Source organism: Rhamphochromis longiceps, linkage group LG7, assembly GCF_057381845.1.
Source record: "Rhamphochromis longiceps isolate RC_006_pf linkage group LG7, R_longiceps_female_GT1.1, whole genome shotgun sequence".
Taxonomy (NCBI): Eukaryota; Metazoa; Chordata; class Actinopteri; order Cichliformes; family Cichlidae; genus Rhamphochromis; species Rhamphochromis longiceps.
Genome location: NC_140563.1, coordinates 12,290,234 through 12,312,011, shown reverse-complemented (window position 1 = coordinate 12,312,011; position 21,778 = coordinate 12,290,234). Strand labels below are relative to the sequence as shown.

The window sequence follows — 21,778 nt, the reverse complement described above, 5'->3', positions numbered from 1 at the left end:
TACTCATAAATTGTACAGCAGATGTCGCTGTAGGCTCATCAACGCTGTCTTGGTGTATTTTTACGTGATTCTAGCAGATGAGACACATACATCACATTAGCCCTTAAACTAGGCCTATATTTCATTTCTGTTTTAGTCACAGTTGCCAGTCAAGCACAACAAGACGTGTTTTGAAGCTATATAAAACACCTAAGAATCACATGATATCCCAAACTCCTACGAGCACATTAAGAACTGTCTGTGCTGTTGAGTGAGCAGACAAAAGAGGAAACCCACCAGAAGCACCGAGATGACAGTAATAACAGCATCAGCCTACACTATCAGATCTCAATTAAAGCCTAATCAGAGCTGCAGTGGAGCAACTGAATCTGGAATAAAATTTTACTGTGTCAGATCAATAAGGCGTGCTTTCTCTGAACTTTAAAGCATAACACAATGAGTCTAGACAGGGACAATATAGAGAGATTTGACCTTGTAATTCTTGTGACACCTGAGAGTGAATGTTTTCACTGTGGAGAGCTGCGGAGTGTCTGTAAATCGGGGAAGCACAGGCCACAAAGTACATGTGAAAACCTAGAGGTGTTCTGAAGTGGCTGTATAAAGTGAGAGGATTAGCTAACAGCCACCTGACTGCAGTGACCATGCTCTTTATTGCAGCCTCTCATTGAATATGCAGGTCAAAGTTTTGTATTTCAGGGACAACTGAATGACATTCTTATTGCACTGACCTTCTCGACATTGTTATTACACAGAGTTTAAGCCATGCTGCTTGGGTAAATACATTATTGTTAAGGCTTTAGAGGTTTTTTCAACCAGCGGAGGCCTGCTATAATCTGAAGAGCACTTTAGAGGTGACCTGGCTGTCTCTTTTACTGGCTCACTACTAAGCCCGTCATGTGACTCCTCTGCAGACCTATCTCCGAGTATGGTAACCTTCCCCTGCTAAAATTAGAGGGCCCTCTGCTGAGACATTGTGGAATGTATCTTTCCCGTACCCATCCTGGAGACAAATCAGGACCTTAATAAATTTTCATAATGACTGTGTTTTTACCTTATGTCGTGACTGCTAAATTACCAATGATTTGTCATGAAAATTGTCAAATAGAAAATATCAAAGATAAATCTGTTATGATTGAGTTTGTTTAGAGCATTATATATCTCAGTCATTGCGATTTGTGTTAATGACGTAGTACTTTTGCCTTAAAACCAAGCAGATTTATTCTGATTTAGTTATTAGGACATTACATTGTTGCTGATTATTTCAGTGGGTTTCCTCTAATATGAAGATATGATCCAGCATGTATTCTACATAATAAATTACAGGCCTACATTAGCTAGATCTTAATGAATATTGGGTGACTGTAAATGCGTAGAGCTTCAGAAATTAATTTAATATATTTAGAAAACAAACAGGTAATATTTCTACAATGACCATTAGATTGGAACTATTTTGTAACAACTGTAAAAAACTTTTAAACTCCGCATTAAGCTTTGAGTAAATGAGCCTGATGACTTTGTTTGGGTTATTATGGTTTGTACAGAAAAGAAAGCCCGCATATACTCAATATTTATCTTGCTTGCAGGCTGTGACCTTTGTGTGGATTACCCCGTAGTTCACCTTGATTCAGTCGGGGTTATCCGGTCTCTATAACGAGCCTCTGTGGTGTTTAACCGCCGTTTTGTTGCGGTCCCTCCTCTGGGTATGTGTGACTCTGACGTAGCACTCAGCGTCTCCCGCCGGGGAGGGGAGAAGGGCGGTGCTGCTGCTGGTGACTATATTGCAGCGAGCCGCGGAGCGTTTGCCCCCCTCTTTAGCTCTGTTTCGTCGAGCGTTCACCGCAAAGTGTTTTCGGTCGCGGGAAGACATGGCTGGATACTTGAAAGTCCTCAGCTCCCTTTCGAGATCTGCTGGAGCTGCTTTTTCCAGAAACCCGGCGGTGCTTGCGCCGGCTGCAAATTGTCAGACTTTGCAACAAAGAAACTGTAAGTGGAGAGATAGCCGGTTCATCCCGAGCATCATTATGTTGACCGTTAACTGCAGCTTGACCTGGCCTGGTGTTAACGTGGCCTCTTAAAAAAACAAAACAAAACATGTAGCTCTGGTTGCATTTAGGTGAGCTAATGCAACGTCAGCGTACATAGAAAAAGCCGATATCAGGTTAGCCGGCTATTTTTACGGAGCTAACGTAGCCGTGCTAGCTGACTGTGCCGCTAGCCAAGTAGGATGCGGTTAATACCTTTAATGGTTTCCTGAGCGCAGGGCACCGATACTTTAAATGCCCACGACCGTTAAATGGCCGTTAACATGTTTGAGTTAACGGAGGCTGTTTAATGATAAAAAATGTAAACGTCGAAAAAAAGATGCGTGCAGCCTCAACGAGACGACCCGTCTTTGTCTTCCTCCATTCAAACTTTGAGGAACCGTGGAGGACAATGTAAAGATATGCGGACTCAAATGAATTAAAACGGATAAACCCTGGCAGGCTTACATACCTTCTACTCTGACCTAGAATATAAGATTCATAATAAAAGTGGCGGTGCAGTGCAAAAGCTGGCAGTTGATGAATTAAGCGAATCTTCCGTTTTTAGCCGTGTTTGCGGATTTATTTATTTTTTTCCAAAGCTGCTAATCTCTGAGGTGGATAATAAAATAACCACGAGAGGAACCCGGTTAAATTCTGTTGTCCAAAAGGATGAGCTGCCCGTCAGCCGTGAGATCGTCAGTGCGTGATTTACTTGGGTGAAACTTTTCCCAAGGTCAGTTACCGCATACGAGTCTCCGCTATGGAGAGCAATGGCTGCCGTCGCTGCTGCCGTATGGCGCTCTCTGTCCTACATTACGCTTCTCATCTGGGTTGCATCCAGGCTGCTGCTCATAAAGACCACATCTCACCCTGCTATTTAGACTGTAAAACACTGTGCGGCTTGTTACTTTTATGTTCCCTCTAAATGTTAACAAACAAGACTCTAAAAATAAATAAAAAGGGAGACCAGGCTGAATGGATTTGTGTTTTTGCGATTCGGAGAGGAATCCTGTTTTATGACGTGCGCTCTGCAGCAATCCCAGATTAAATGCGGCTGAAATTATAAGATATATAAGATAAAAGAACAAAAACGCACTAGCATGACCAGCTACCGTTCATAAAATAGTGGGTCAGCTGAAGGACGCTGTGGCTCAGATCCGATTGAATCACCGGCATGTACCTCTTTGATGGTGGTTAGGGATCATACCCCAGGACTGTTTATTACAGCAACGCCTCCAAACGCTCTTTATCACGAGGATTCTTATAAAGTGATCGCATGATTTGATAACACTTCCACAGTATGATAGAATCGTGTTTCGTTTTTCCGAGGTGTAAAACCTGCGTGACACACTAAAAGTGGAAGATTGACAGTGTTGATTGGTTTCTTTTGTTCCAGCCACAAATTGCATTGTGGTTTAGTAGCACCTCTTTGCTGGTATGCACTTTTTAAAATTTTAACAGCTCTTATAAAGCTGACCCAACATGTCGTTAAACTTGATTTGAATTTCACTATCCCGTGTAATGCTGCTTTATTTGTAAGCTTCAAAGCTTTTGCATTGACCACTGTCTACTATCGTGATAGTGAATGAAAAGTTCATTACCCGAGCCTCGTAAATGCCTTTTCCAAGTATTGGATTAAAACTTGATGTGGGCTAAGGCTTGTCCTACTGTGTTGAAAGTTAACCAGGCGGGACACCTAATCAATGCTTATTCTGTTGATCTCCTTAAGACGCACATCATTTTGGATTGTCCTTGACTGCTTGACCGTAATTTCCACAAGGCACCTCACAGTTCAATTTAAAATTAGTACACTGTGCTAAAAATGAAGGGTATTTAAAAGCTCTAAATACTCCAGTCCCACACTGCAGGCTAGGTGAGGTCATTAGTCTTATTGTTTCCCTCCTTTCCACTATTGAACGTCTTCTGGTTCAAAGTCACAGTTTAAAGATTTCTTTTATCACCTGTAAACAAATTCTTCAACTGATTTCTTTGTCCTTCAAGAAAGAGAAATAATAAAAAAAAACCTCTGAGCCTTCTCAAGTGCATTTTTAGCATTAAAAAAGCCTTATGTGCTTATTTTGAGTCGACAGAAGAGCCAAGTCATTGTGCACGTTTTCAAATGATTATCTTGGTTGCATATTTCTCCAAACACCTGCCTTTGACTTTAGCTACAAGTGGTCGAACAAATCCTGCAGATCTGTCCCCGATGCATGCGCGAGTGATGTGGCATGCAGGCCCACATGACTGTGCTTCAGCTCGCCCTTCAGCCTCCAGTTTGTTGATACGCTCATAAGTTACATAACCTGCTCAGCTCTCTCCTGGGCTCCCCTCCCTCCGCATTGTGAGAGTAAAGTCTTGATATTGCAGTTTTAGGTTGAACAAGTCAGAAATTATGCCTGACAGTAGTTAATGTGTTAACGAAACAATGCTGGAAGAGTCTGTACTCTTCCAAAAGCAGATGGAGGAGGGCAAAGTCTGTTATGGAATTGATTTTTAAAAAAAATCAAATCTTGATTTGCTTATGAAATGTGAGAAAATGGTTAAATTATTTGCAATTTCCTAACCAACCATTAAGACATCAGATTACTTGACTGTGCCCTCTGTCTCTTGGAAAGAAAGCAGCTCTTTCTCATATACAGCCTATAGTTTTCCCCATTTTTCTGAAAGAATCACTTAAGTGATTTATTGCAATAGCTTGTTTATTTTGCCAGCAGACTGTTTCAGCTCAAATTGCCGTAAAAGTAATTTCCGGCATGCAATTTTCAAACAGAACTTGGAAATCCATAAAAAGCTTTTCTGTTCGTTTTAACATCGCTGCCAGCTTATTGTTGGGAAGTAACCGAAGTCATATTGATGGATTTGTTTTAAAATAAAACTGCTGACAAGTCATCATCCTAGTTTCCTTTGTTATGTGCCAAAACTGAACATATTTCCTTCTTCAATTTCCAATAGGTTAAGGATTGTGTGATACAGTTGTGTGTCAGAGCCAAAACAACAGCAAGTTAGCAGAACATAATCACTTTTTCACCATTCTTTTACAGACATTGCATTCGTTTCTGTCTGTGTAATATGCTATCCTATAAACATAGTTGTAACATAACACAAAGCCACAACTGTTCTTCCTTAGAGGTCATTTTCAGTGCACGGTCGCCATGTTTCTGTAGTCAGCAGGGTGCGGAGGATAAGAGCAGAGGCTGTTTTGACAGGTGCTACCATGGCTTCAAAATCCCAGCTACATCAGATGTCTTCAGTCTCAGACTAATGCTTGAGTTTTAAATGGATATAATATCTTCCACTCTTAAAAATGTTGGCTGTACCCTGTTTCCATAGGACACCTTGTGTTTACTTGAATTACTTTTAGGGCAGTGGGGGAGCATAAGCTTGGCTTGGGAAATTTGAGTCACTTGATCCTCTGCACCTCCCCCCTGTACTTTCCTATTCACTGAAATGTTCCTGCTGGCAGCACTCGCACACTGAGTAGGCTGAGAGGAGATATGATTAAACATACTAATCCATATCAGTCCTAGTGGACAGAAAAGAAGTAAAGAGACAGTCTTAAAAAGTCAGTGTAAAAATAAAGCACTTTGTTTTCTAATGAGGTTTGATGGTTTTAAGAAAACCTACAAATAAATTATTATTTTTACCTGTAAGAACATATGCATTTCTCAAAATAAAGAATGGCTTTAGAGTAAACCAAAACTTGCTCTAATCAATAATATTTGGTCTTTTATTGAAGTGGTGTTTCTCTAAAATGGCTATTTACCGTGTGGTCAGTTGGCTATTCATGCTAACTACAAACAAGGATGTGTCAAGAAGTATTGAATGGAGCTGTAGTGATTAGCTCATAGAAAATAAAATGTCCAAATTTTTCAGTAATTTTGTTTTATTTACATAGCCCCAAATCACAGTAGTCACCCTAAGGCGCTTTATATCATAAGGTAATGATGCTACAATAATGCGAGAAAACTCCAAGAATCAAATGACGCCCTTTGAGCAAGCACTTGACAACAGTGGGAAGGGAAACCTCCCTTTTAACAGGAAGAAACCTCCAGCAGAACCAGGCTCCTGGATGACTTCCTATATAATCTTTATATATTATCTGTATAGCAAACTAAACATTAAACTAAAAAATCTCATCGATCCAAAAGATACACCGAACCATATGCTCTAGTTTAAAATAAACAGTTTAGATTCACACTCTGTTACATGCAAAGATTTTCTATAAGTTTTCTTGCCAGAAATTGCCAGTTACATTTTTAACTTAAAAAAAAAAAGTTCCTTTTTGTGGTTCACTTGGCCCAGTTTAGAAGGGAGTTGCATTTAGAGTCAGTATAAATCTGGAGCCATGGATTTTTAGAAATAACCTTCAACATAACATACCAAATCTAAATAAGCACAAATGAGAGATGTCATGCTTCCAGATCCAGGGACTCTCTTCATGCATGTTTTGGATGGAAATTTGAGCTGTGGGTGATGCGAGGAGTCTGCTCTTGTGGATGCAAAATAGAAATAGCCTTGGGTCCAAATTGATTTCAGCTTTTCGTAGCTTTTAAACACATTTAGGATTAAACATTAAATTTTTAAATGTTGGTCTGACCAGACGGGTTTTCATCCTCTTGAGCATAATTCATTTCCTTTTCTTTTTTCCCCTTGATTAATGCATTTATTCTATGATTGGCACACAGCAGTCTCATGTTTTTTGTACTTCACGTTTTATTTTTGATAGATGCCGACAAACGCATCAAAGTGGCGAACCCAGTGGTGGAGATGGACGGAGACGAGATGACCAGGATCATCTGGGAGTTCATTAAAGAGAAGGTGATAAAGTGGCATCCAAGGTTGAAGGGGGAAAACTGAGCCCATGCAGCCTGACTGGCAGGCTGGCAGGTGGCTGTGTGGGAAGTGTTATGTAGAGGATTATGTATGTGTGTTGGGGAGGGGCTTTGGTAATTCAGTGGCTGATTTTCTCCAGAGAGAGCAGATGTTGTTGGCTCAGGAAGAAAACGCAGAATAGCATGAGGTTCAATCATTGAATGTTTTTGACAGCTGATGAGCAGTTTTGTCTTGTTAACAATCAGTGATCCCAAAGTACATTTTATCGGTTTTTTAGGTACTCTCAAAGGGAAAATGGTACATTTAATTATTCCCTAAAGTCATGCAAATTAAAACTCAGGTCTTTGTGATACAGGCTAGGGGATCTTTAAAATGCTGGTGAAAAAATATCTTCGGGGCAGAACATTTCTGGCTGTTTACACAACGCTCGCTTGCTTGTCAAGTTGTCTTTTAAGATTTTGATGGGGTGCTGAATATGACAGTTAATTGGCTGTTTGGTCCAATCAAAGCCAATTCTATTCATAGTTTCTAAAAGATGTCACATACTTGCAGAAATATCTGTCTGGATTGCAAAACCAGGGTTAATGCGACTCAGTTTTACTGCATTTGTGTAGCCAAACTGATGGGTAGTTGCTCATGTGAATGGCAATGCTTGCAAGCAAACCTTGTCTCACCATGCCATACATGCATGCAGTCAGCCACACCAAACCCACCTTCATCAACAGCACCCCAGGTTGTTAATTGTAGTTGATGTTAGCTACAGGACAGGTTTACCTGCCATTTGATTCAAGTTATGAGATATATATTAATGCCATTAAATATTGTTTATCTTAGCTAACCAGAATGTCACAGATTGATGTTTGTCAGCAAACATTGGCTTATTTGCCCTCACCTTTGCTCTGACAATATCATTAACCTCCAACACAGCAGCACAAACGACCCGTCCAGGTTTAAAGTGAATTTAACTGTATGCATCTCTGTACACTGTCATCCTAGGCGCAGTGTGAGAAGACTCACTGCAGTGAGTGTTGAATATGGATTACAGTTTCCCACAACTTGCAGTTTGTCCGCATATATTTCTTTTTCTTGGAAGGTGCTCTAAATACCCATGGCTAGAAATTGATGGAAATTTTATAGGATTGTGCTTTAGTTCTCTGGCATGTCCACGATTGGCTGGTGTGTTGTAACAGTGTTTTGCCCTCCGGATCCGATCCTATGACAGAAAACTGTTGTTGGTTCAGTGTGTAAAATATCACCACTAGAAATCTGAATTCTGTCTTCTTCAATTCAAATGCATAATCCTAGCTATGGTAGGACAAACAAGTCTGTCTACACTTTAACTATAGGGAGTGGAGCCTGGCAGTCTGGTGTTTATGTCGGTTGTCAATATGCCAGGTGTCTGCGTCTATTTACTCTGGAGGAGGCTGTAAAACTTTGTGATAGGAGCCCGTTATATGATGATGCTTCCACTTACTGGCTCCCAAGCCTATCTTTTTAAAAAAATTTTAATGGGTTCTTTCTAAGATTCTAAGAATCTTTTCTGTTAAGTAACCTGGATGATTTCCACGTTAAATATGTTCTTAAGGCTGCCTGATAGTTTGCTGATTTCATTCTGATCATTTTATTAATATAGCAAACAGGGCTATGTTTATACAGCAGTTTTCACTATCTAGAGAAAACAAACACACCCTGGAACATAATAATTTCAATTAGGCTTGGGGAATTGATACAGTGTGATATTGCTTTTTTTTGAGACAATATTGTATTGCTACAGGGGCACCAAATTGATATTTCATACCTGATAAGATTTATATTGTATTGACTAAATTAAAATACTCTGGCAAGACTACAAAACAAGCGGGCTCATCTCATGCAGCACCACCCTGACACAATGTTAGCTGACCAAACTTGCATTAAATTGGCTCAACTGAAAACCCATCCAACACTGGGCACGCTTTGCTTGACAAAGCTACCTTCTAAATCAGTGCAATGGCTCAGTCACATGAGCAAACTCCTTGCTTCTATAAAAAATAAATAAATTGGTGGCTGCCTGGTGATTTTACTGGTGAATAGTTATTTACAGTTAATTGCAGTTTTCACAGTATTAGCTGTGTATTTACAATTAGCTGCTGTATTATCAGAAACTTGACCCCATTCAGTTATAGATTGATGGCAGACTGACTCTTTCTTATTTTGCATTTTGCAGGTTTTAGTGACAGTGTTGGTGTGCTTGATGATCTCATTTTGCAGGAAAAAAATAACTGATATAATCTTATTGGATAAAACTGATACTGACAATGTTTAACTTTGATATGTTGTTGCAATACTTTGTGATTTTTAACATTCCACAATATTTTGCATATTGCAAAATGTTAAACATTACTATCATATTGTGAGTGAAGTATTGCGATATCGTATTGTGGAGTACCTCGTGATTCCCACCTCTAACTTCTATATGCTTTTAGTGGTCTGAAAATTTTGAAGTCTTGAACACCTAATGCCAGGGGTCAGCAACATTTAACACCCAAAGAGCCATTTGGACCTGGTTTCCACGCAAAAGAAAAAACTGGGAGCCGCAAATACTTTTTGACATCTTAAATGAAGATAACACTGTATATATTGTTTTTTACCTTTATGCTTTGTGTGAACAACTAAGGTGTGTTGCTTATGAAATCCATGAAGTGCTACAAAGAAAATTACATTTTATTTATGTAATTAACACATTTTGAACTCTTAAAGAAATATAACAAAAGGAAAGACACCAACCTGAACTAAAAGGATCCATGTAGCAAACAAAAACTGTTTTGAGCTGCCACCCTTATATCGCTTTTGGGCTTTTGGAGCCTTGACCTGACTTTTAAAAAATAATTGAAAAAAAGCACTATGTTGCTAAAAAATGAAAAGTAGATATTTGCAAAATTCTGCCTAAATATGTATTTTACCAGGTTAATGTGTGTAGCGGGGCGTGGTCTGCAGCGGCGCTGCAGGGGAGGCGGAAGCACCTGAGCGGCACCCGCAATCACGCCTCGACACCTTAACATCTGCGCTATCTCTGCTGCTGTTGGTATATGTCGGGCTGTGAGCTACAGCAACCGTGTGTGAAAAGTGGTCAATAAAGAGATGCTGAAAAGCATGTTCATGGTAACCTCGTCGGGTCTGCCGTGATATGTTTACAATGGGACTTCTGCTCCTGAACCTCTGCACATATCCCATATGAGCACAGCGTCTGCAAATCGGGGCTGTACGAAGTCACTTTCATCTTTACGCAGGACTGTAAGCTGTCATCTGTGAGGCGTGAGCGGTGTTTTTTTTTTTTTTTAACATAGTTCACGAAGGAGAATAGCTGCTGACATAATGTGGATCTGAAGATCCATATTTGGCCTACCTGAAATGCACGGCGTTTCGGCGGGTACACTGGCTTCCGCGAGTGTGACGCTTATTTTGAGCAATGAAAAAATAATAAAATATAATTTTATTTCTATATTTCAACATCACAATCTTCCAATTTAGAACTACAAGTTTGTTTGTTTTTTAAAAAGAACTAACATAAATAAAACTCACTTCAGCTAAATACTGCGTCTCCGGAGCCGCAGGTTGCCGACCCCTGACCTAATGCATCACTTTACAGTACAGTACACTAATGCAGTATTGTTATAACAGTATCTGTTATGCATCAGTGTTTACAAGCAGGTGGTAAGATCTTTTGTGACACATTTGCAAGGCTGCATTTCTGTTCAGACATTACTCTGTCCGTACCTGGTTTTGCATTGTTGGTGCCTTTTTTTTGGGGGGGTAGTGCCTTTTAATTAATTAATTTAAATTTTTGATTGTTTAGCTCATCCTGACCAATGTTGATGTTGAGCTGAAGTACTTCGACCTGGGTCTGCCATACCGTGACCAGACTGATGACCAGGTCACCATCGACTCCGCCCTGGCTACCAAGAAGTACAGCGTAGCGGTTAAGTGTGCCACCATCACACCTGACGAAGCCAGAGTTGAAGGTCTTTGCCAAATCTTTAATCGCCAATTATTAATTTCTAGTTTCAGAGCACTTTAGACTTAAGATTTTCATTCTCTCAAAGTGATTGCTACATTAATTCTGCATATTTTTGAATACAGCGCTGTAGGGCTGCAACCCAAGATTATTTTTGTAGTCGATTAATCTGCCAATTTTTCTTCGATTAGTCAACAATTGTTTGTTGTAGTAATTAGTAGGGGTGCAACGATACACAAAATTCACGGTTTGGTTCGATACTTTGGTGTCACGGTTCGATATTTTTTTCGATACAAAAAATGTTCATGCTCTTTTTAATTTGTCATTTATTAAAATGACAAATTAAAAAGTTTTTAAATTTAATGTTGCTGAAACAACAAAGGGATAAAATAATAAATCTATCTTATCGAGAAATCACTCATCTTTGGAAAAGAGAGTTTATTACAGAGAAATGGCTCTTTCCAAAATAAAAGCTATACTATACGCTTCTTCTGGGCTATATTCTCAGCAGCATATTAAACATATCAGGTCCCCATAAGGAGAATTATGTGCTAACGGCTGTCTAAATGACTCAGGTAAAGTTTGTAGCATGCGTGCTTGTTGTTTTTGTCTGCTTCCACTTGCACTAGGATAATGTCGGTGTAAATGTGCAGTCATATTCATTGTGTTCCCACTAGTGCTGTCAGCGTTAACCTGAAATGACATTAACGCCACAACATGGCAAATCTCCGTTAACGAGCATGGGGCTGGACGGTGTCAACACGTTAACGAGCAAACTGCGCTAACGCAGTAGTTCCCACCGATGTAATTGAGCATTGCGTGGCTCATCCAACATACTGTTTTACTTTAGTCCATGACGCGCTTACCTTCAGGGTCATGCTTCACATGAAGACCAAAATAGTTCCAAAGGCCAGATCTGAATGAGGGTGGGGGAGGTTCAATTTGCCGTGTTGCAACGAGCTTAGCTTCTGTCTCGCTAGCTTGCCCTGCGCTCAGTGGATCTGCGCTCGACAGTGCAGCCTAGGCGGAGTAGTCGAAGGCAGACCCACTGAGCTCTCAACACAGACAGCATCTTCAGAAGAAAAGTTGATAAAGTAAATTAAAAATTTTGTATTGTTCGATACATATGCGTACCAAACCAAAAGCACTGTATCGAACGGTTCAATCCCCTAGTAATTAGATATGTTTTTGACATCACTCAATAAGACTGTCAAATAAAAATGAAAAAAATAAAAAATATCAAGTAATATTATTAAATAGTAGTATTTGTGCTAGTAGTATTTTAAACAAAAAACAATGTGATAGTAGAAAAGCAAAGTTGGCTGAGGTCTAAGTTCAAATAAAGCTTCAAATGAAATCAAAAAGATTTTTTTTTCCAGTCAAAAAAAAAAAAGTTTACAGATGGTTCAGTTCATGAATTCATGATTGCAGTGGACATGCTCTGGAGTGAAGCTTGCTCTTATCTTTGAGAATATGTTATCAGCTGTTCATAACAATGCTAAAAATGCTCTCTGTCATGACTTCAGCCATTTGAGAGGCGCATGAGCGTCTTTACAGCACAAACTCATCTGTATGCCTTAATACTAGTAAAACCGAACAAAGCAAAATTACTAATCACAAATTTGGTTCTATATCATAGTTTCTTAGATGGTGTCGTGTTCGATGACAATCAAAAAGTTTAAGTAATTAAATAATAAATGACTAAGTAAATAATTAATTATTGATATGCTCCAATAGAGCAGGGCGATATGGCCAAAAATATTTATCACGATATATATTTGAAAATTTGCGATAACGATATAACCGACGATATAATTGATGCGAGACAAAATACAACTCCACAACATTACTAGCGCAAAAAGACAACCTTCCATTTATTTTCACTTAAACAAGAAGCTGGTTTTTATGTACATTAAAGCTTTATAAAAATGTAACAGTGCAAATGCAAATTCCTTGCTGAAAGTTTAACCAAAAGGCATTTCCAGTAAAAATGGGCTGACATATCCTGAGCATAACCATGTATAATATCCACTGAAGTTAAAAAGAGGTGCTTTGCAACATTAAACTGCAGTGTGCAGTACGTATTTTTTGCACCATAAGGTGCACGGGATTATAAGGCACATTAAGCGAAACAAAGCAGTCAGATAAATCAAACTTTATTAAACTCATTCTTCTTGCTTCCTCCACTTCTGTACCATTGATTCATTAATGTTGAATTCTCTGGCAGCTGCTCTATTCCCATGTTGTTGCAGTATATTAATGACTAACCTCGTATTGTGGATGGATTATCTCAGTTGTTCTCCTGACTGAAGTTTGGTCCGTTTACAGCATCCTGCCATGCGATTGCATTTGTCTCTAACCATGAAGAACCTTCACGTTAACTTTTATAAGTGGAAAAGTGTTAGTGTTCGTCCTCCAGCTTCACTGTTTATGTTATGCTAACATAGCTGTGTCGCTAGCGATCACGTAGCACATCATTATATACCAGCTAGCCCAACTTCAGTAACCCTACAAACGTCACTGCTGTTTAGTTTCCTGTCTTCATTTATGTTGGAAGTGATAGCAGAGCTGTACATTTGATTTTTTTCAGAAATCTCTCCGTCAGAACATGCAATATCATGCTTAGGTAACTAGCGAAACTAGCGAGCTAACTTCCGCTAGCTTCCTGCTAACTTCTAACTCCGTTAAATGTAATAACTTTTGTTTTCATGGATGCCTGGAAGTTAAACTTTATAGTTACACCTGGTAAAGCAGCAATGCTGATCGTTTTATTAAAGATGAAAGAATTTAGACAGTTTTTAACTCTAAGTGATGCTGCAGTGTTGTTTGACCTGAAGTATACGGAGTTTAGGACCCAGATTACTCCCAGATTTAAGAGCATCTTAGTCCGACAAATATGACAATAACAACGGCCGCTTGCATGTTCTGCAAAAAAATGTGCTTTGTTGTGTATCTGACGGACAAACACCAAACCAGTTCCACATCACGGAAGTTGCACCATTTTTACAAACCAATTCTGGTTCATCTGTTTCACTCAACAATCGGCCATGTGCGTATGAAAACAAAGGCACTGCGCATGCGCGTTTTACTCCCATTCTATCGCGATATTTCATTTTCCTATCTTGCCTAACATTATACCGGTATTACCGTGAACGGTATAATATGGCCCAGCCCTATGCTCCAACCCACGGATTAAAAATCTAACATTAGTTGAAGAGGTTTAGTACTCGGAATAAACCCTAATATAACGCGGGTGGGGGGACTAGAAGACGGTGTAGATACTCCTATTTAATGGTTTACTCATTTCACTCATTAGCTAACAAAACTGAAACGGTGTTTGCTTAGCAAGCATCATCCTGAGGAGTTTCCGACAGGTAAGCTAACACAAGCATTACTGAACAAACATTAAAATAAGGTATCAACCCAACGCACTTAACACCCTAAAACTGATCCATTCAGTGTTAATGTAACAGCTCTAGGTTGCTGGTGCTCTAAATGCTCGTGCACTGCAGTTGTGCTGTCGTGGAAGGAAAGCTAAACTTTGCACTTTGTTTGTTTTCTGTGAAATGCTTTTACGTTCAAAAAAAAAAAAAAAAATCTCCATTTTCATTTTCTTTTGTCCCTGTTTTTTGCCGTTCCACTACATTCTCCTTCGTTAGTATTGAATAATAATAATAATAATGGATTGGATTTATATAGCGCTTTTCAAGGCACCCAAAGCGCTTTACAATACCACTATTCACCTGACACTTGACACCTGAGCAGGTGGAGTTGCAGCTGTTGTAGTCGTGAAATCTGTTTCCATTTCCAACGCATCCGGTCCAAATGAATTCTTTGCATTTTTTTATCACTGGAATCATAGTAGTACTTCACACAGTTGCCATTGCATCCACCTTCAGCTCTTTTTAGGAGGCAAGCTTTAGATGCTGTTCAGAGAAAATAATAATGATAATAATAATGGATTGGATTTATACAGCGCTTTTCAAGGCACCCAAAGCGCTTTACAATGCCACTATTCATTCACTCTCACATTCATACACTGGTGGAGGCAAGCTACAGTTGTAGCCACAGCTGCCCTGGGGCAGACTGACAGAAGCGAGGCTGCCATATCGTGCCATTGGCCCCTCTGGCCATCACCAGTAGGCAAGTAGGGTAAAGTGTCTTGCCCAAGGACACAACGACCAGGACAGAGAGCCCAGGGATCGAACCGGCGACCTTCCGGTTACAGATGCGATTCCCAACCCCCTGAGCCACGGTCGCCCCGTGAATGCAGTCTTGGCAGACGATATAGGTGATACTGCCCCCATAGCTTCCTGTGTACAAAAACACATTTACGTGGTATTAGTGTATAATGCATTGACAATACAATTCCGCATCGACGACTTTTTAAAGTGGCAATTTTGGGCTTAGTAGATATAGATTAAAAGCAGTGTGAATGGGCACACGTTGTTTAATAAGGCACGTTAAGTGATTAATAAAACCTTCCTTTGACAGGAGGCAGATTGCTTTGAAAAAAAAAAAGCCTTCACAGACTAAGATGTCAAGCATCTCTTGTTTCACTTTGTATACCTGTATGCCTTTTTAGATGATTAATAAAATTAAAAAGAAAAATCATCCCCTACAGGATGGCTACAAATTCAGTTAAATTGTTTATTAATGCATGTTTTCCACAAGTACCCTTTGTAAAAAGGTAGCAACAGGTGTTTTCCCCATATGAATGCAGCTATGATCTTGTAAACTGCAAAGCTAAATAGGTGTTTACCAACACTGCACATGCGTGAATGATTGACTTGCCTATAATTTTTGTTTGTTTTTTATATAAAGAGTTTAGCCTGAAGAAGATGTGGAAGAGTCCCAACGGCACCATCAGGAACATCCTGGGCGGCACAGTCTTCCGTGAGCCAATCATCTGCAAGAACATTCCCCGGCTTGTTCCTGGCTGGACACAGCCCATTACCATTGGCAGACACGCCTTCGGTGATCAGGTGGGGCTTGATTTTGTTTATTTGTTTTTCCCACATTTTGAGCCAGAAGTACTAAATATCTTTCTGTCTAACTTTCTGTGTTTCTTCTACAGTACAGAGCAACAGACTTTGTTGTCGACCAGCCCGGCAAATTCAAGATAATCTTCTCACCTGCTGATGGCAGTTCAAACAAGGAATGGGAGGTCTTTGACTTCCCTGCAGGTGGCTGTGGAATGGGCATGTACAACACAGATGAGGTTAGCAGATACTTCTACTTAAAGAAAACATGCAGATTTTGGTTGTTTTTGTTGTTTAAATTCTTAGAAAATCACAACAAAACTGTAGTCGGCCCGTCGGTACGAGCCCACATTTGTTTCTATTCATGTGTGTTTTGTTTGAGGGCTGTTTTCCACTGGCTAATATTTACAGTAGTAGTACCCTGTTGTGTGTTTAAAAAATTCACAATAAACAACAGTTCCCGCATTTATCTTGAAAAATGACCCAGCCGACTCGTGCCAGTGTGGCTAAATAATCATCAACAACAACAACAACCAACTTTAACAGATCAAGTGTCCATAGCTAGTAACAAAAGAGAAAAGCTTCTTCATGTGAGTAAGATCTTGGTGTTAATGAATTCCTGCCTGTTAATGAAACATTGCTGTTGATGGCCAGGGGCTACCAAACGTTGTGCCCTGAGTTTGACTGAGCAGGAAATTTAAATTGGAGCTATAAAATATTAGATTTATGTGGCAAAATACAATGTCATATTATGCTCTTTTAGTTAGCAAAATGTACTGCTTATGGCAACATTTTTTTGAATATTTTGGGCGACCAATTGCAATCTTACACATGGGTTCAGGCAGAAATGTGAATACCAGCAGGACGAGTGAAGTTGTGACAGAACTAGGAAGGTCCAAACTGAAGAAGGACAAAGGAAAGAGCTTGTTCCTAGAAAAAGGCCTCTGTTACATGAATGTGGTTTTGAACCTTCTTCCACGGACCTGGAAACTGTATTTTTGTAAATTATACAGCGCATCGGTCTCCACAATGGGCTTAAACACCATAAACTTCTTCTAACACCTACGTGAGAACCACGGGGACATGCAAAGAAAGAGTAGAACCATCAAATGTTCAAAATATTAGAAATACTGCTATACCATAAACTTTAAAATACAATGTTTACATTTGGTGTTATAAAGCAATATTATATGTTTGGCCTGTAAAGTGTTTTATATTACTGAAATGTTTACCATTTTAATATTTTTACATTCTTAAACATTTGCCCAGAAGTTCTAAAAGGAACATATAAAACATATACATATAAATGAGAACCTTTAATTATTTTTAAGAATATAATATAAAAGGTAAACAATGTAAATACATGGACATTTTCATATAGTGAAAAGAACAGCTGATGGTATTTCAAATTGGAGGCAATATAACCTCAATAATGTCACTAGATTTTAAGAAAGTGTCCAATAGTAATTTTTCTAATGTTACAGAGAAAAAATATAGAACAACATTTGATTGGTTCTTGAAATTAAGCATTGTAGGCTTAAATGAGCAGCATTTTCAATGAGCTATTGTCATTGATGACACACTACCTAATTTGAAGTGCGACTCTTTAAAAAAGCAGCATTATAGTACCATGTTAGTGAAACAAGTCAAATATAAACACACGAGTAGCAGAAGTAGTGTTTTTCCCTGAAAAATGTAAGCAGTAGTGTGAGATGCCTGCTTAACGCACCGGTTAAACAACAACTGCAATAAGTTGATCGAGTTGAAACGAGTTACTCCTTACTGATCATATTGGGGATTTTTTCCCCTCAAGTAGTGGAACACGTTTGTAAAATATGCAAGAGAGTGTTCCCCCTAAAGGTAGCAATGCTACTATTTCAACAAAGTACTGTACTTTGTTAAAGTAGCTCCTTTTAGGTGCACAATTGCTACTGGAGGCTAACACGTGGCTCTCGCGTGTCAGACCTGTCTGGGCTTGACTGGTTATACAATAATATCGCAACATGACGTTTTTATTGGATGTAAAAATTTATACCAGCATTATTGTGGATGATATCTTAGAACACGGGTCTATTTAGGGTGGCGTGTAAGCAAATGAGAGTACAGGTCTGGTTTTTAAACTTTGCTTGCTCTTTGGTGTAGGCTTCAAATATTTTTTTTCATTGGTTTCTTAAAAAATAGAAGAATTTGTATAAAATTTGGTATTGCAACATCCAGATGGTGTTAAAAGATTTGCTTAATTCTACGCCATAGTTATTTAACATCTGGGTTGTGTGTATTATTGTCCTCATATTGTCTGAACTCTCAAATAAGCTGCTATTGAGTTGTAAAATGCACACCGCAGTCTCTGCAGTCCTCTATCGTCGTTTCAACTCTCTTTGCTACTGTTTTGTTTGCCTTCATCAGCACGGGTCTGTTTGATTTTACAACATCAGAGGTCATCGCAAATGACTTTCAACTTGATAAGGGGAAGGTTGTTAGCCCCTGTTCAACTGATAAAGCCTTCAGCAGTCATGAACTGTTTGTTTCTTTATTCCCTTCATCAGTCTATTACAGGCTTTGCACACAGCTGCTTCCAGTACGCTATTGGCAAGAAGTGGCCCCTGTACATGAGCACAAAGAACACCATTCTTAAAGCCTACGACGGCAGATTTAAAGACATCTTCCAGGATATCTTTGAAAAGTGAGTGTCTTCTAGCTTTCTGCTTATGTGTGCACATTTATCAATGACCCATTTGTCCAGTGTCATTTGCACAATTATTGTTAAATCAACAAATGCATTTAATTTAAGCTCAAATTAATTAGTATTAATCTAATTAGTATTTGGTCCAACATTTATAACCATTTTATCACTTTAATGTTCTTTTTAAGAAAAAGAAAAAAACTATCTTATTGTGTTGTCTTCTGCAGGAATTACAAGCCAGAGTTTGACAAACTGAAGATCTGGTATGAGCACAGGCTTATCGACGATATGGTCGCCCAGGTGCTGAAGTCTTCCGGAGCCTTTGTGTGGGCTTGCAAGAACTATGACGGAGACGTTCAGTCCGACATCCTTGCGCAGGGTGAGATATTCGGAAAACATCACTGTCATAAAACACTGAAACCTGCAAGCATATGAGGCGCGTGCCAGTTTTTGGGTAGTTGCCCTAAAAGAAGATGGTGCGTTTCCTGTTTTAGGCTTTGGCTCTCTGGGACTCATGACATCAGTTCTTGTCTGTCCTGATGGCAAGACTATTGAGGCTGAGGCAGCCCACGGCACTGTGACCAGGCACTATCGTGAGCACCAGAAGGTTAGTAACCACCAACCCTGTGGGGTCTGTGTTAGTAATCTTAAGTTTCTGCTTGCATAGACAGTGTCATCTGTAGAGCTACATTGCCATCTTGTGGTGAAGAATGTAATGACAAGTGTCTGCAGACGCTCAGATCTATTAAATATTTGATGCTGCAGTTGATATGTTTAGTAGTTTTTAATGCACACAGTGTCTCCATCTCTGCTTTCAGGGTAGGCCAACCAGCACTAACCCCATTGCCAGCATCTTTGCCTGGACCCGAGGCCTGGAGCACAGAGGGAAACTTGACGGCAACCCTGACCTCATAAAGTAAGAGAGGTTTAATATTTCAGGAAACTTACTCATGCTAATGTGAAATGTGACCTTTTTTAATAAATGTCTGCATTTTTCTGCAGGTTCGCCCAGACACTGGAGCAGGTGTGTGTCGCAACTGTAGAGAGTGGTACTATGACCAAGGACCTGGCAGGTTGCATCCACGGCCTGTCCAAGTAAGTTTATTTCCCTGCTGACACCTTAGTTTGCAGTGTAGTTGCAGACTTACTGAAATCACAGTATATATACTCAATAATCATTTTGTTAGATAGTTTTTGCTGCTGGAGTTCTGCTTTGCTTCAGAACACTGGAAATATTAAGTAATATATATGAACATTACCACGTTCACTGCAGAACACATTTAATTGATAAATCATTTTAAACTCAACCAATCTAATCAACTAGTTTTACTTTAACCATGTGACATTAAGGGTTTACTGCTTAACCTTTACATTTATTATGTAACAACGGAATAGGATTGAAGGAAGTCTTGATTACCCTAACAAATAGTTGATCAACAAAAGTAATCTGTAGCCATTTTTAATTTTGTTAAATCAAAAATGCCAAACGTGTATCATCTTCAGCATCTAAGGACTTGCTGCTTGTTATTTTTATTATTGCATCAAATAATTTGAAGATATCATCTTGAGCTTTGAGAACTAGTGGCATCCATTTTTCACTGCTGGATGAGATTTTTAAAAAAACACACAAATTTTCACAGGAGAATTTGCAGATTCATCAGTCATACAAAAAGTCATCAGTTGCTGCATTGATTTTGAAGGATGCTGCCATTCAGGCCTTGGTGCATCTTTATGTTTTGGGACATTAAGCCTATGATGGCAGCCAGAAAATGAATAAGGTTTGACGCTATGGCTTTAATCTTTAATTATTTATAATCGTGTGGATTTAACCTCAAGTTAAACCCAAGACAGCATTTAATCTTTGCCCTGATTCTGACCTGCACTTTATATAAACTTGTCCTCATCTTCCGGAATATTTGCGAGGTTTTAGGCCTCTGCCAGTTTTCATTACTATATATTTTTCAGCAACTTATTTAAAAAGAAAAACACAATTTAAATTTCACTTTCAAGGTTGACAAAAAGCAAGATTTATTTTTTTTTTCTAGGATGGCTTTTAAAGCCAATCAAGGGAATATTAAGTGTGTTTTAATTAAGTGAACGTTTCTGATTTGTAATGAACAAAATAAACTTCACATGTAACGCAGGATTTTCCAAATGCATCTGCTTAAGAATGATTTATGTCGAGCTTGTAAAATGTTTACTCAAGACTTCTGTAGCCTTGTCATCTAGTTCCTCCACGCTTTCGTGCACATTTAGTGTATATACTTATCTGTTTGTTGCATTGACTCATTTGTTTGCTTGAAGGCATTGCGGTTTTCTCATCTGCCGCTGAATGAATGCTTCATATAATACGCTGTTGTCTAAAAGCTACATGCAAAATGAAACGGGCACAACCTTGTAGTACTCAGTTGTAGTCTGTTTAATCATGATATGTAAAATGTATTATTTTAATAATCCCTGTGTAACTAACCAACAGCATTATCTTGTTTGTGTTGCTTGCATGTTTTTACACTTTTGTTTTTCTGTTGACTTTTCTGATGTGCCGCGTCCTGTCTTTTCAGTGTCAAGCTGAACGAGCATTACGTCAATACTACAGACTTCCTCGACGCCATCAAGACAAATCTGGATAAGGCCCTTGGAAAGTGAAGGACTTGAAAGAATATGATAAGCACGAAGATGGCAATGTCACTCTTCTGTTTTTGTACCTCATTTTTAACTTAAAGGTCAATAAATCCACTCGCAATTTAATCAGAAGGAGAAGAAAGTACTGTCTATAGGATTACGTAGTTCTCTTAGGTTTTTAAATCGTTGAGAATTGTCCTTTGAACCTCATGCCTCCCTTACTGTCTGTCCCATTACTTGCAGGGTTTTATTTTTGTAATGTGAAGTATTCAGTACTATGTAATGCCTTGGGCAAGACTGAAGCCTGTGTCACACACATTTGCCAATAAATCTTTTAAACCACTGTTTGTGTTTTGCGTCTGTACAAACGAGAGCTCTGCCACTTTAAAGGTAAATAAATTTATTATCTTACAGTATTGCCTGGTACACAACATTGTACATACAACTCTATCAACATTATCTCCACACTAATGTCTAATACAGAAAGCCATTTAAGATGAGCGTCTTACTTGTGTCATCACAAAAAAGTGATGGAGTGAACACAGCAGCTGAAAAACTCAAAAATGAGCTTTCTTCTTCTTTTAAATGCACTATATCAACATTGCAAATGGATACCTTATTCGCAGGTTACAAGTTTGAA

General features: G+C 39.0%; 1 protein-coding gene across 1 annotated transcript; it reads left to right on the top strand.

The window, feature by feature from the left end:
- Positions 1-1,773: 1,773 nt before the first annotated feature.
- On the top strand, positions 1,774-21,481 carry idh2 (isocitrate dehydrogenase (NADP(+)) 2). Its single transcript, XM_085412182.1, has 11 exons — positions 1,774-1,983; positions 6,751-6,842; positions 10,693-10,858; positions 15,676-15,836; positions 15,929-16,072; positions 18,380-18,516; positions 18,744-18,895; positions 19,011-19,123; positions 19,335-19,432; positions 19,519-19,611; positions 21,078-21,481. The coding sequence occupies exons 1-11, from the start codon at positions 1,866-1,868 to the stop codon at positions 21,160-21,162; spliced, it is 1,359 nt and encodes a 452-aa protein (XP_085268308.1). The 5' UTR covers positions 1,774-1,865; the 3' UTR covers positions 21,163-21,481.
- Positions 21,482-21,778: the final 297 nt, after the last annotated feature.

What these genes read in the sequence shown, in the direction of transcription:
- idh2 (XM_085412182.1), top strand. Translation starts at nt 1,866, where the DNA reads ATGGCTGGATACTTGAAAGTCCTCAGCTCCCTTTCGAGATCTGCTGGA. An exon ending in GTCCGACATCCTTGCGCAGG is followed by an intron (nt 18,896 to 19,010) that starts GTGAGATATTCG and finishes TTCCTGTTTTAG; the next exon opens with GCTTTGGCTCTCTGGGACTC. An exon ending in GGCAACCCTGACCTCATAAA is followed by an intron (nt 19,433 to 19,518) that starts GTAAGAGAGGTT and finishes ATTTTTCTGCAG; the next exon opens with GTTCGCCCAGACACTGGAGC.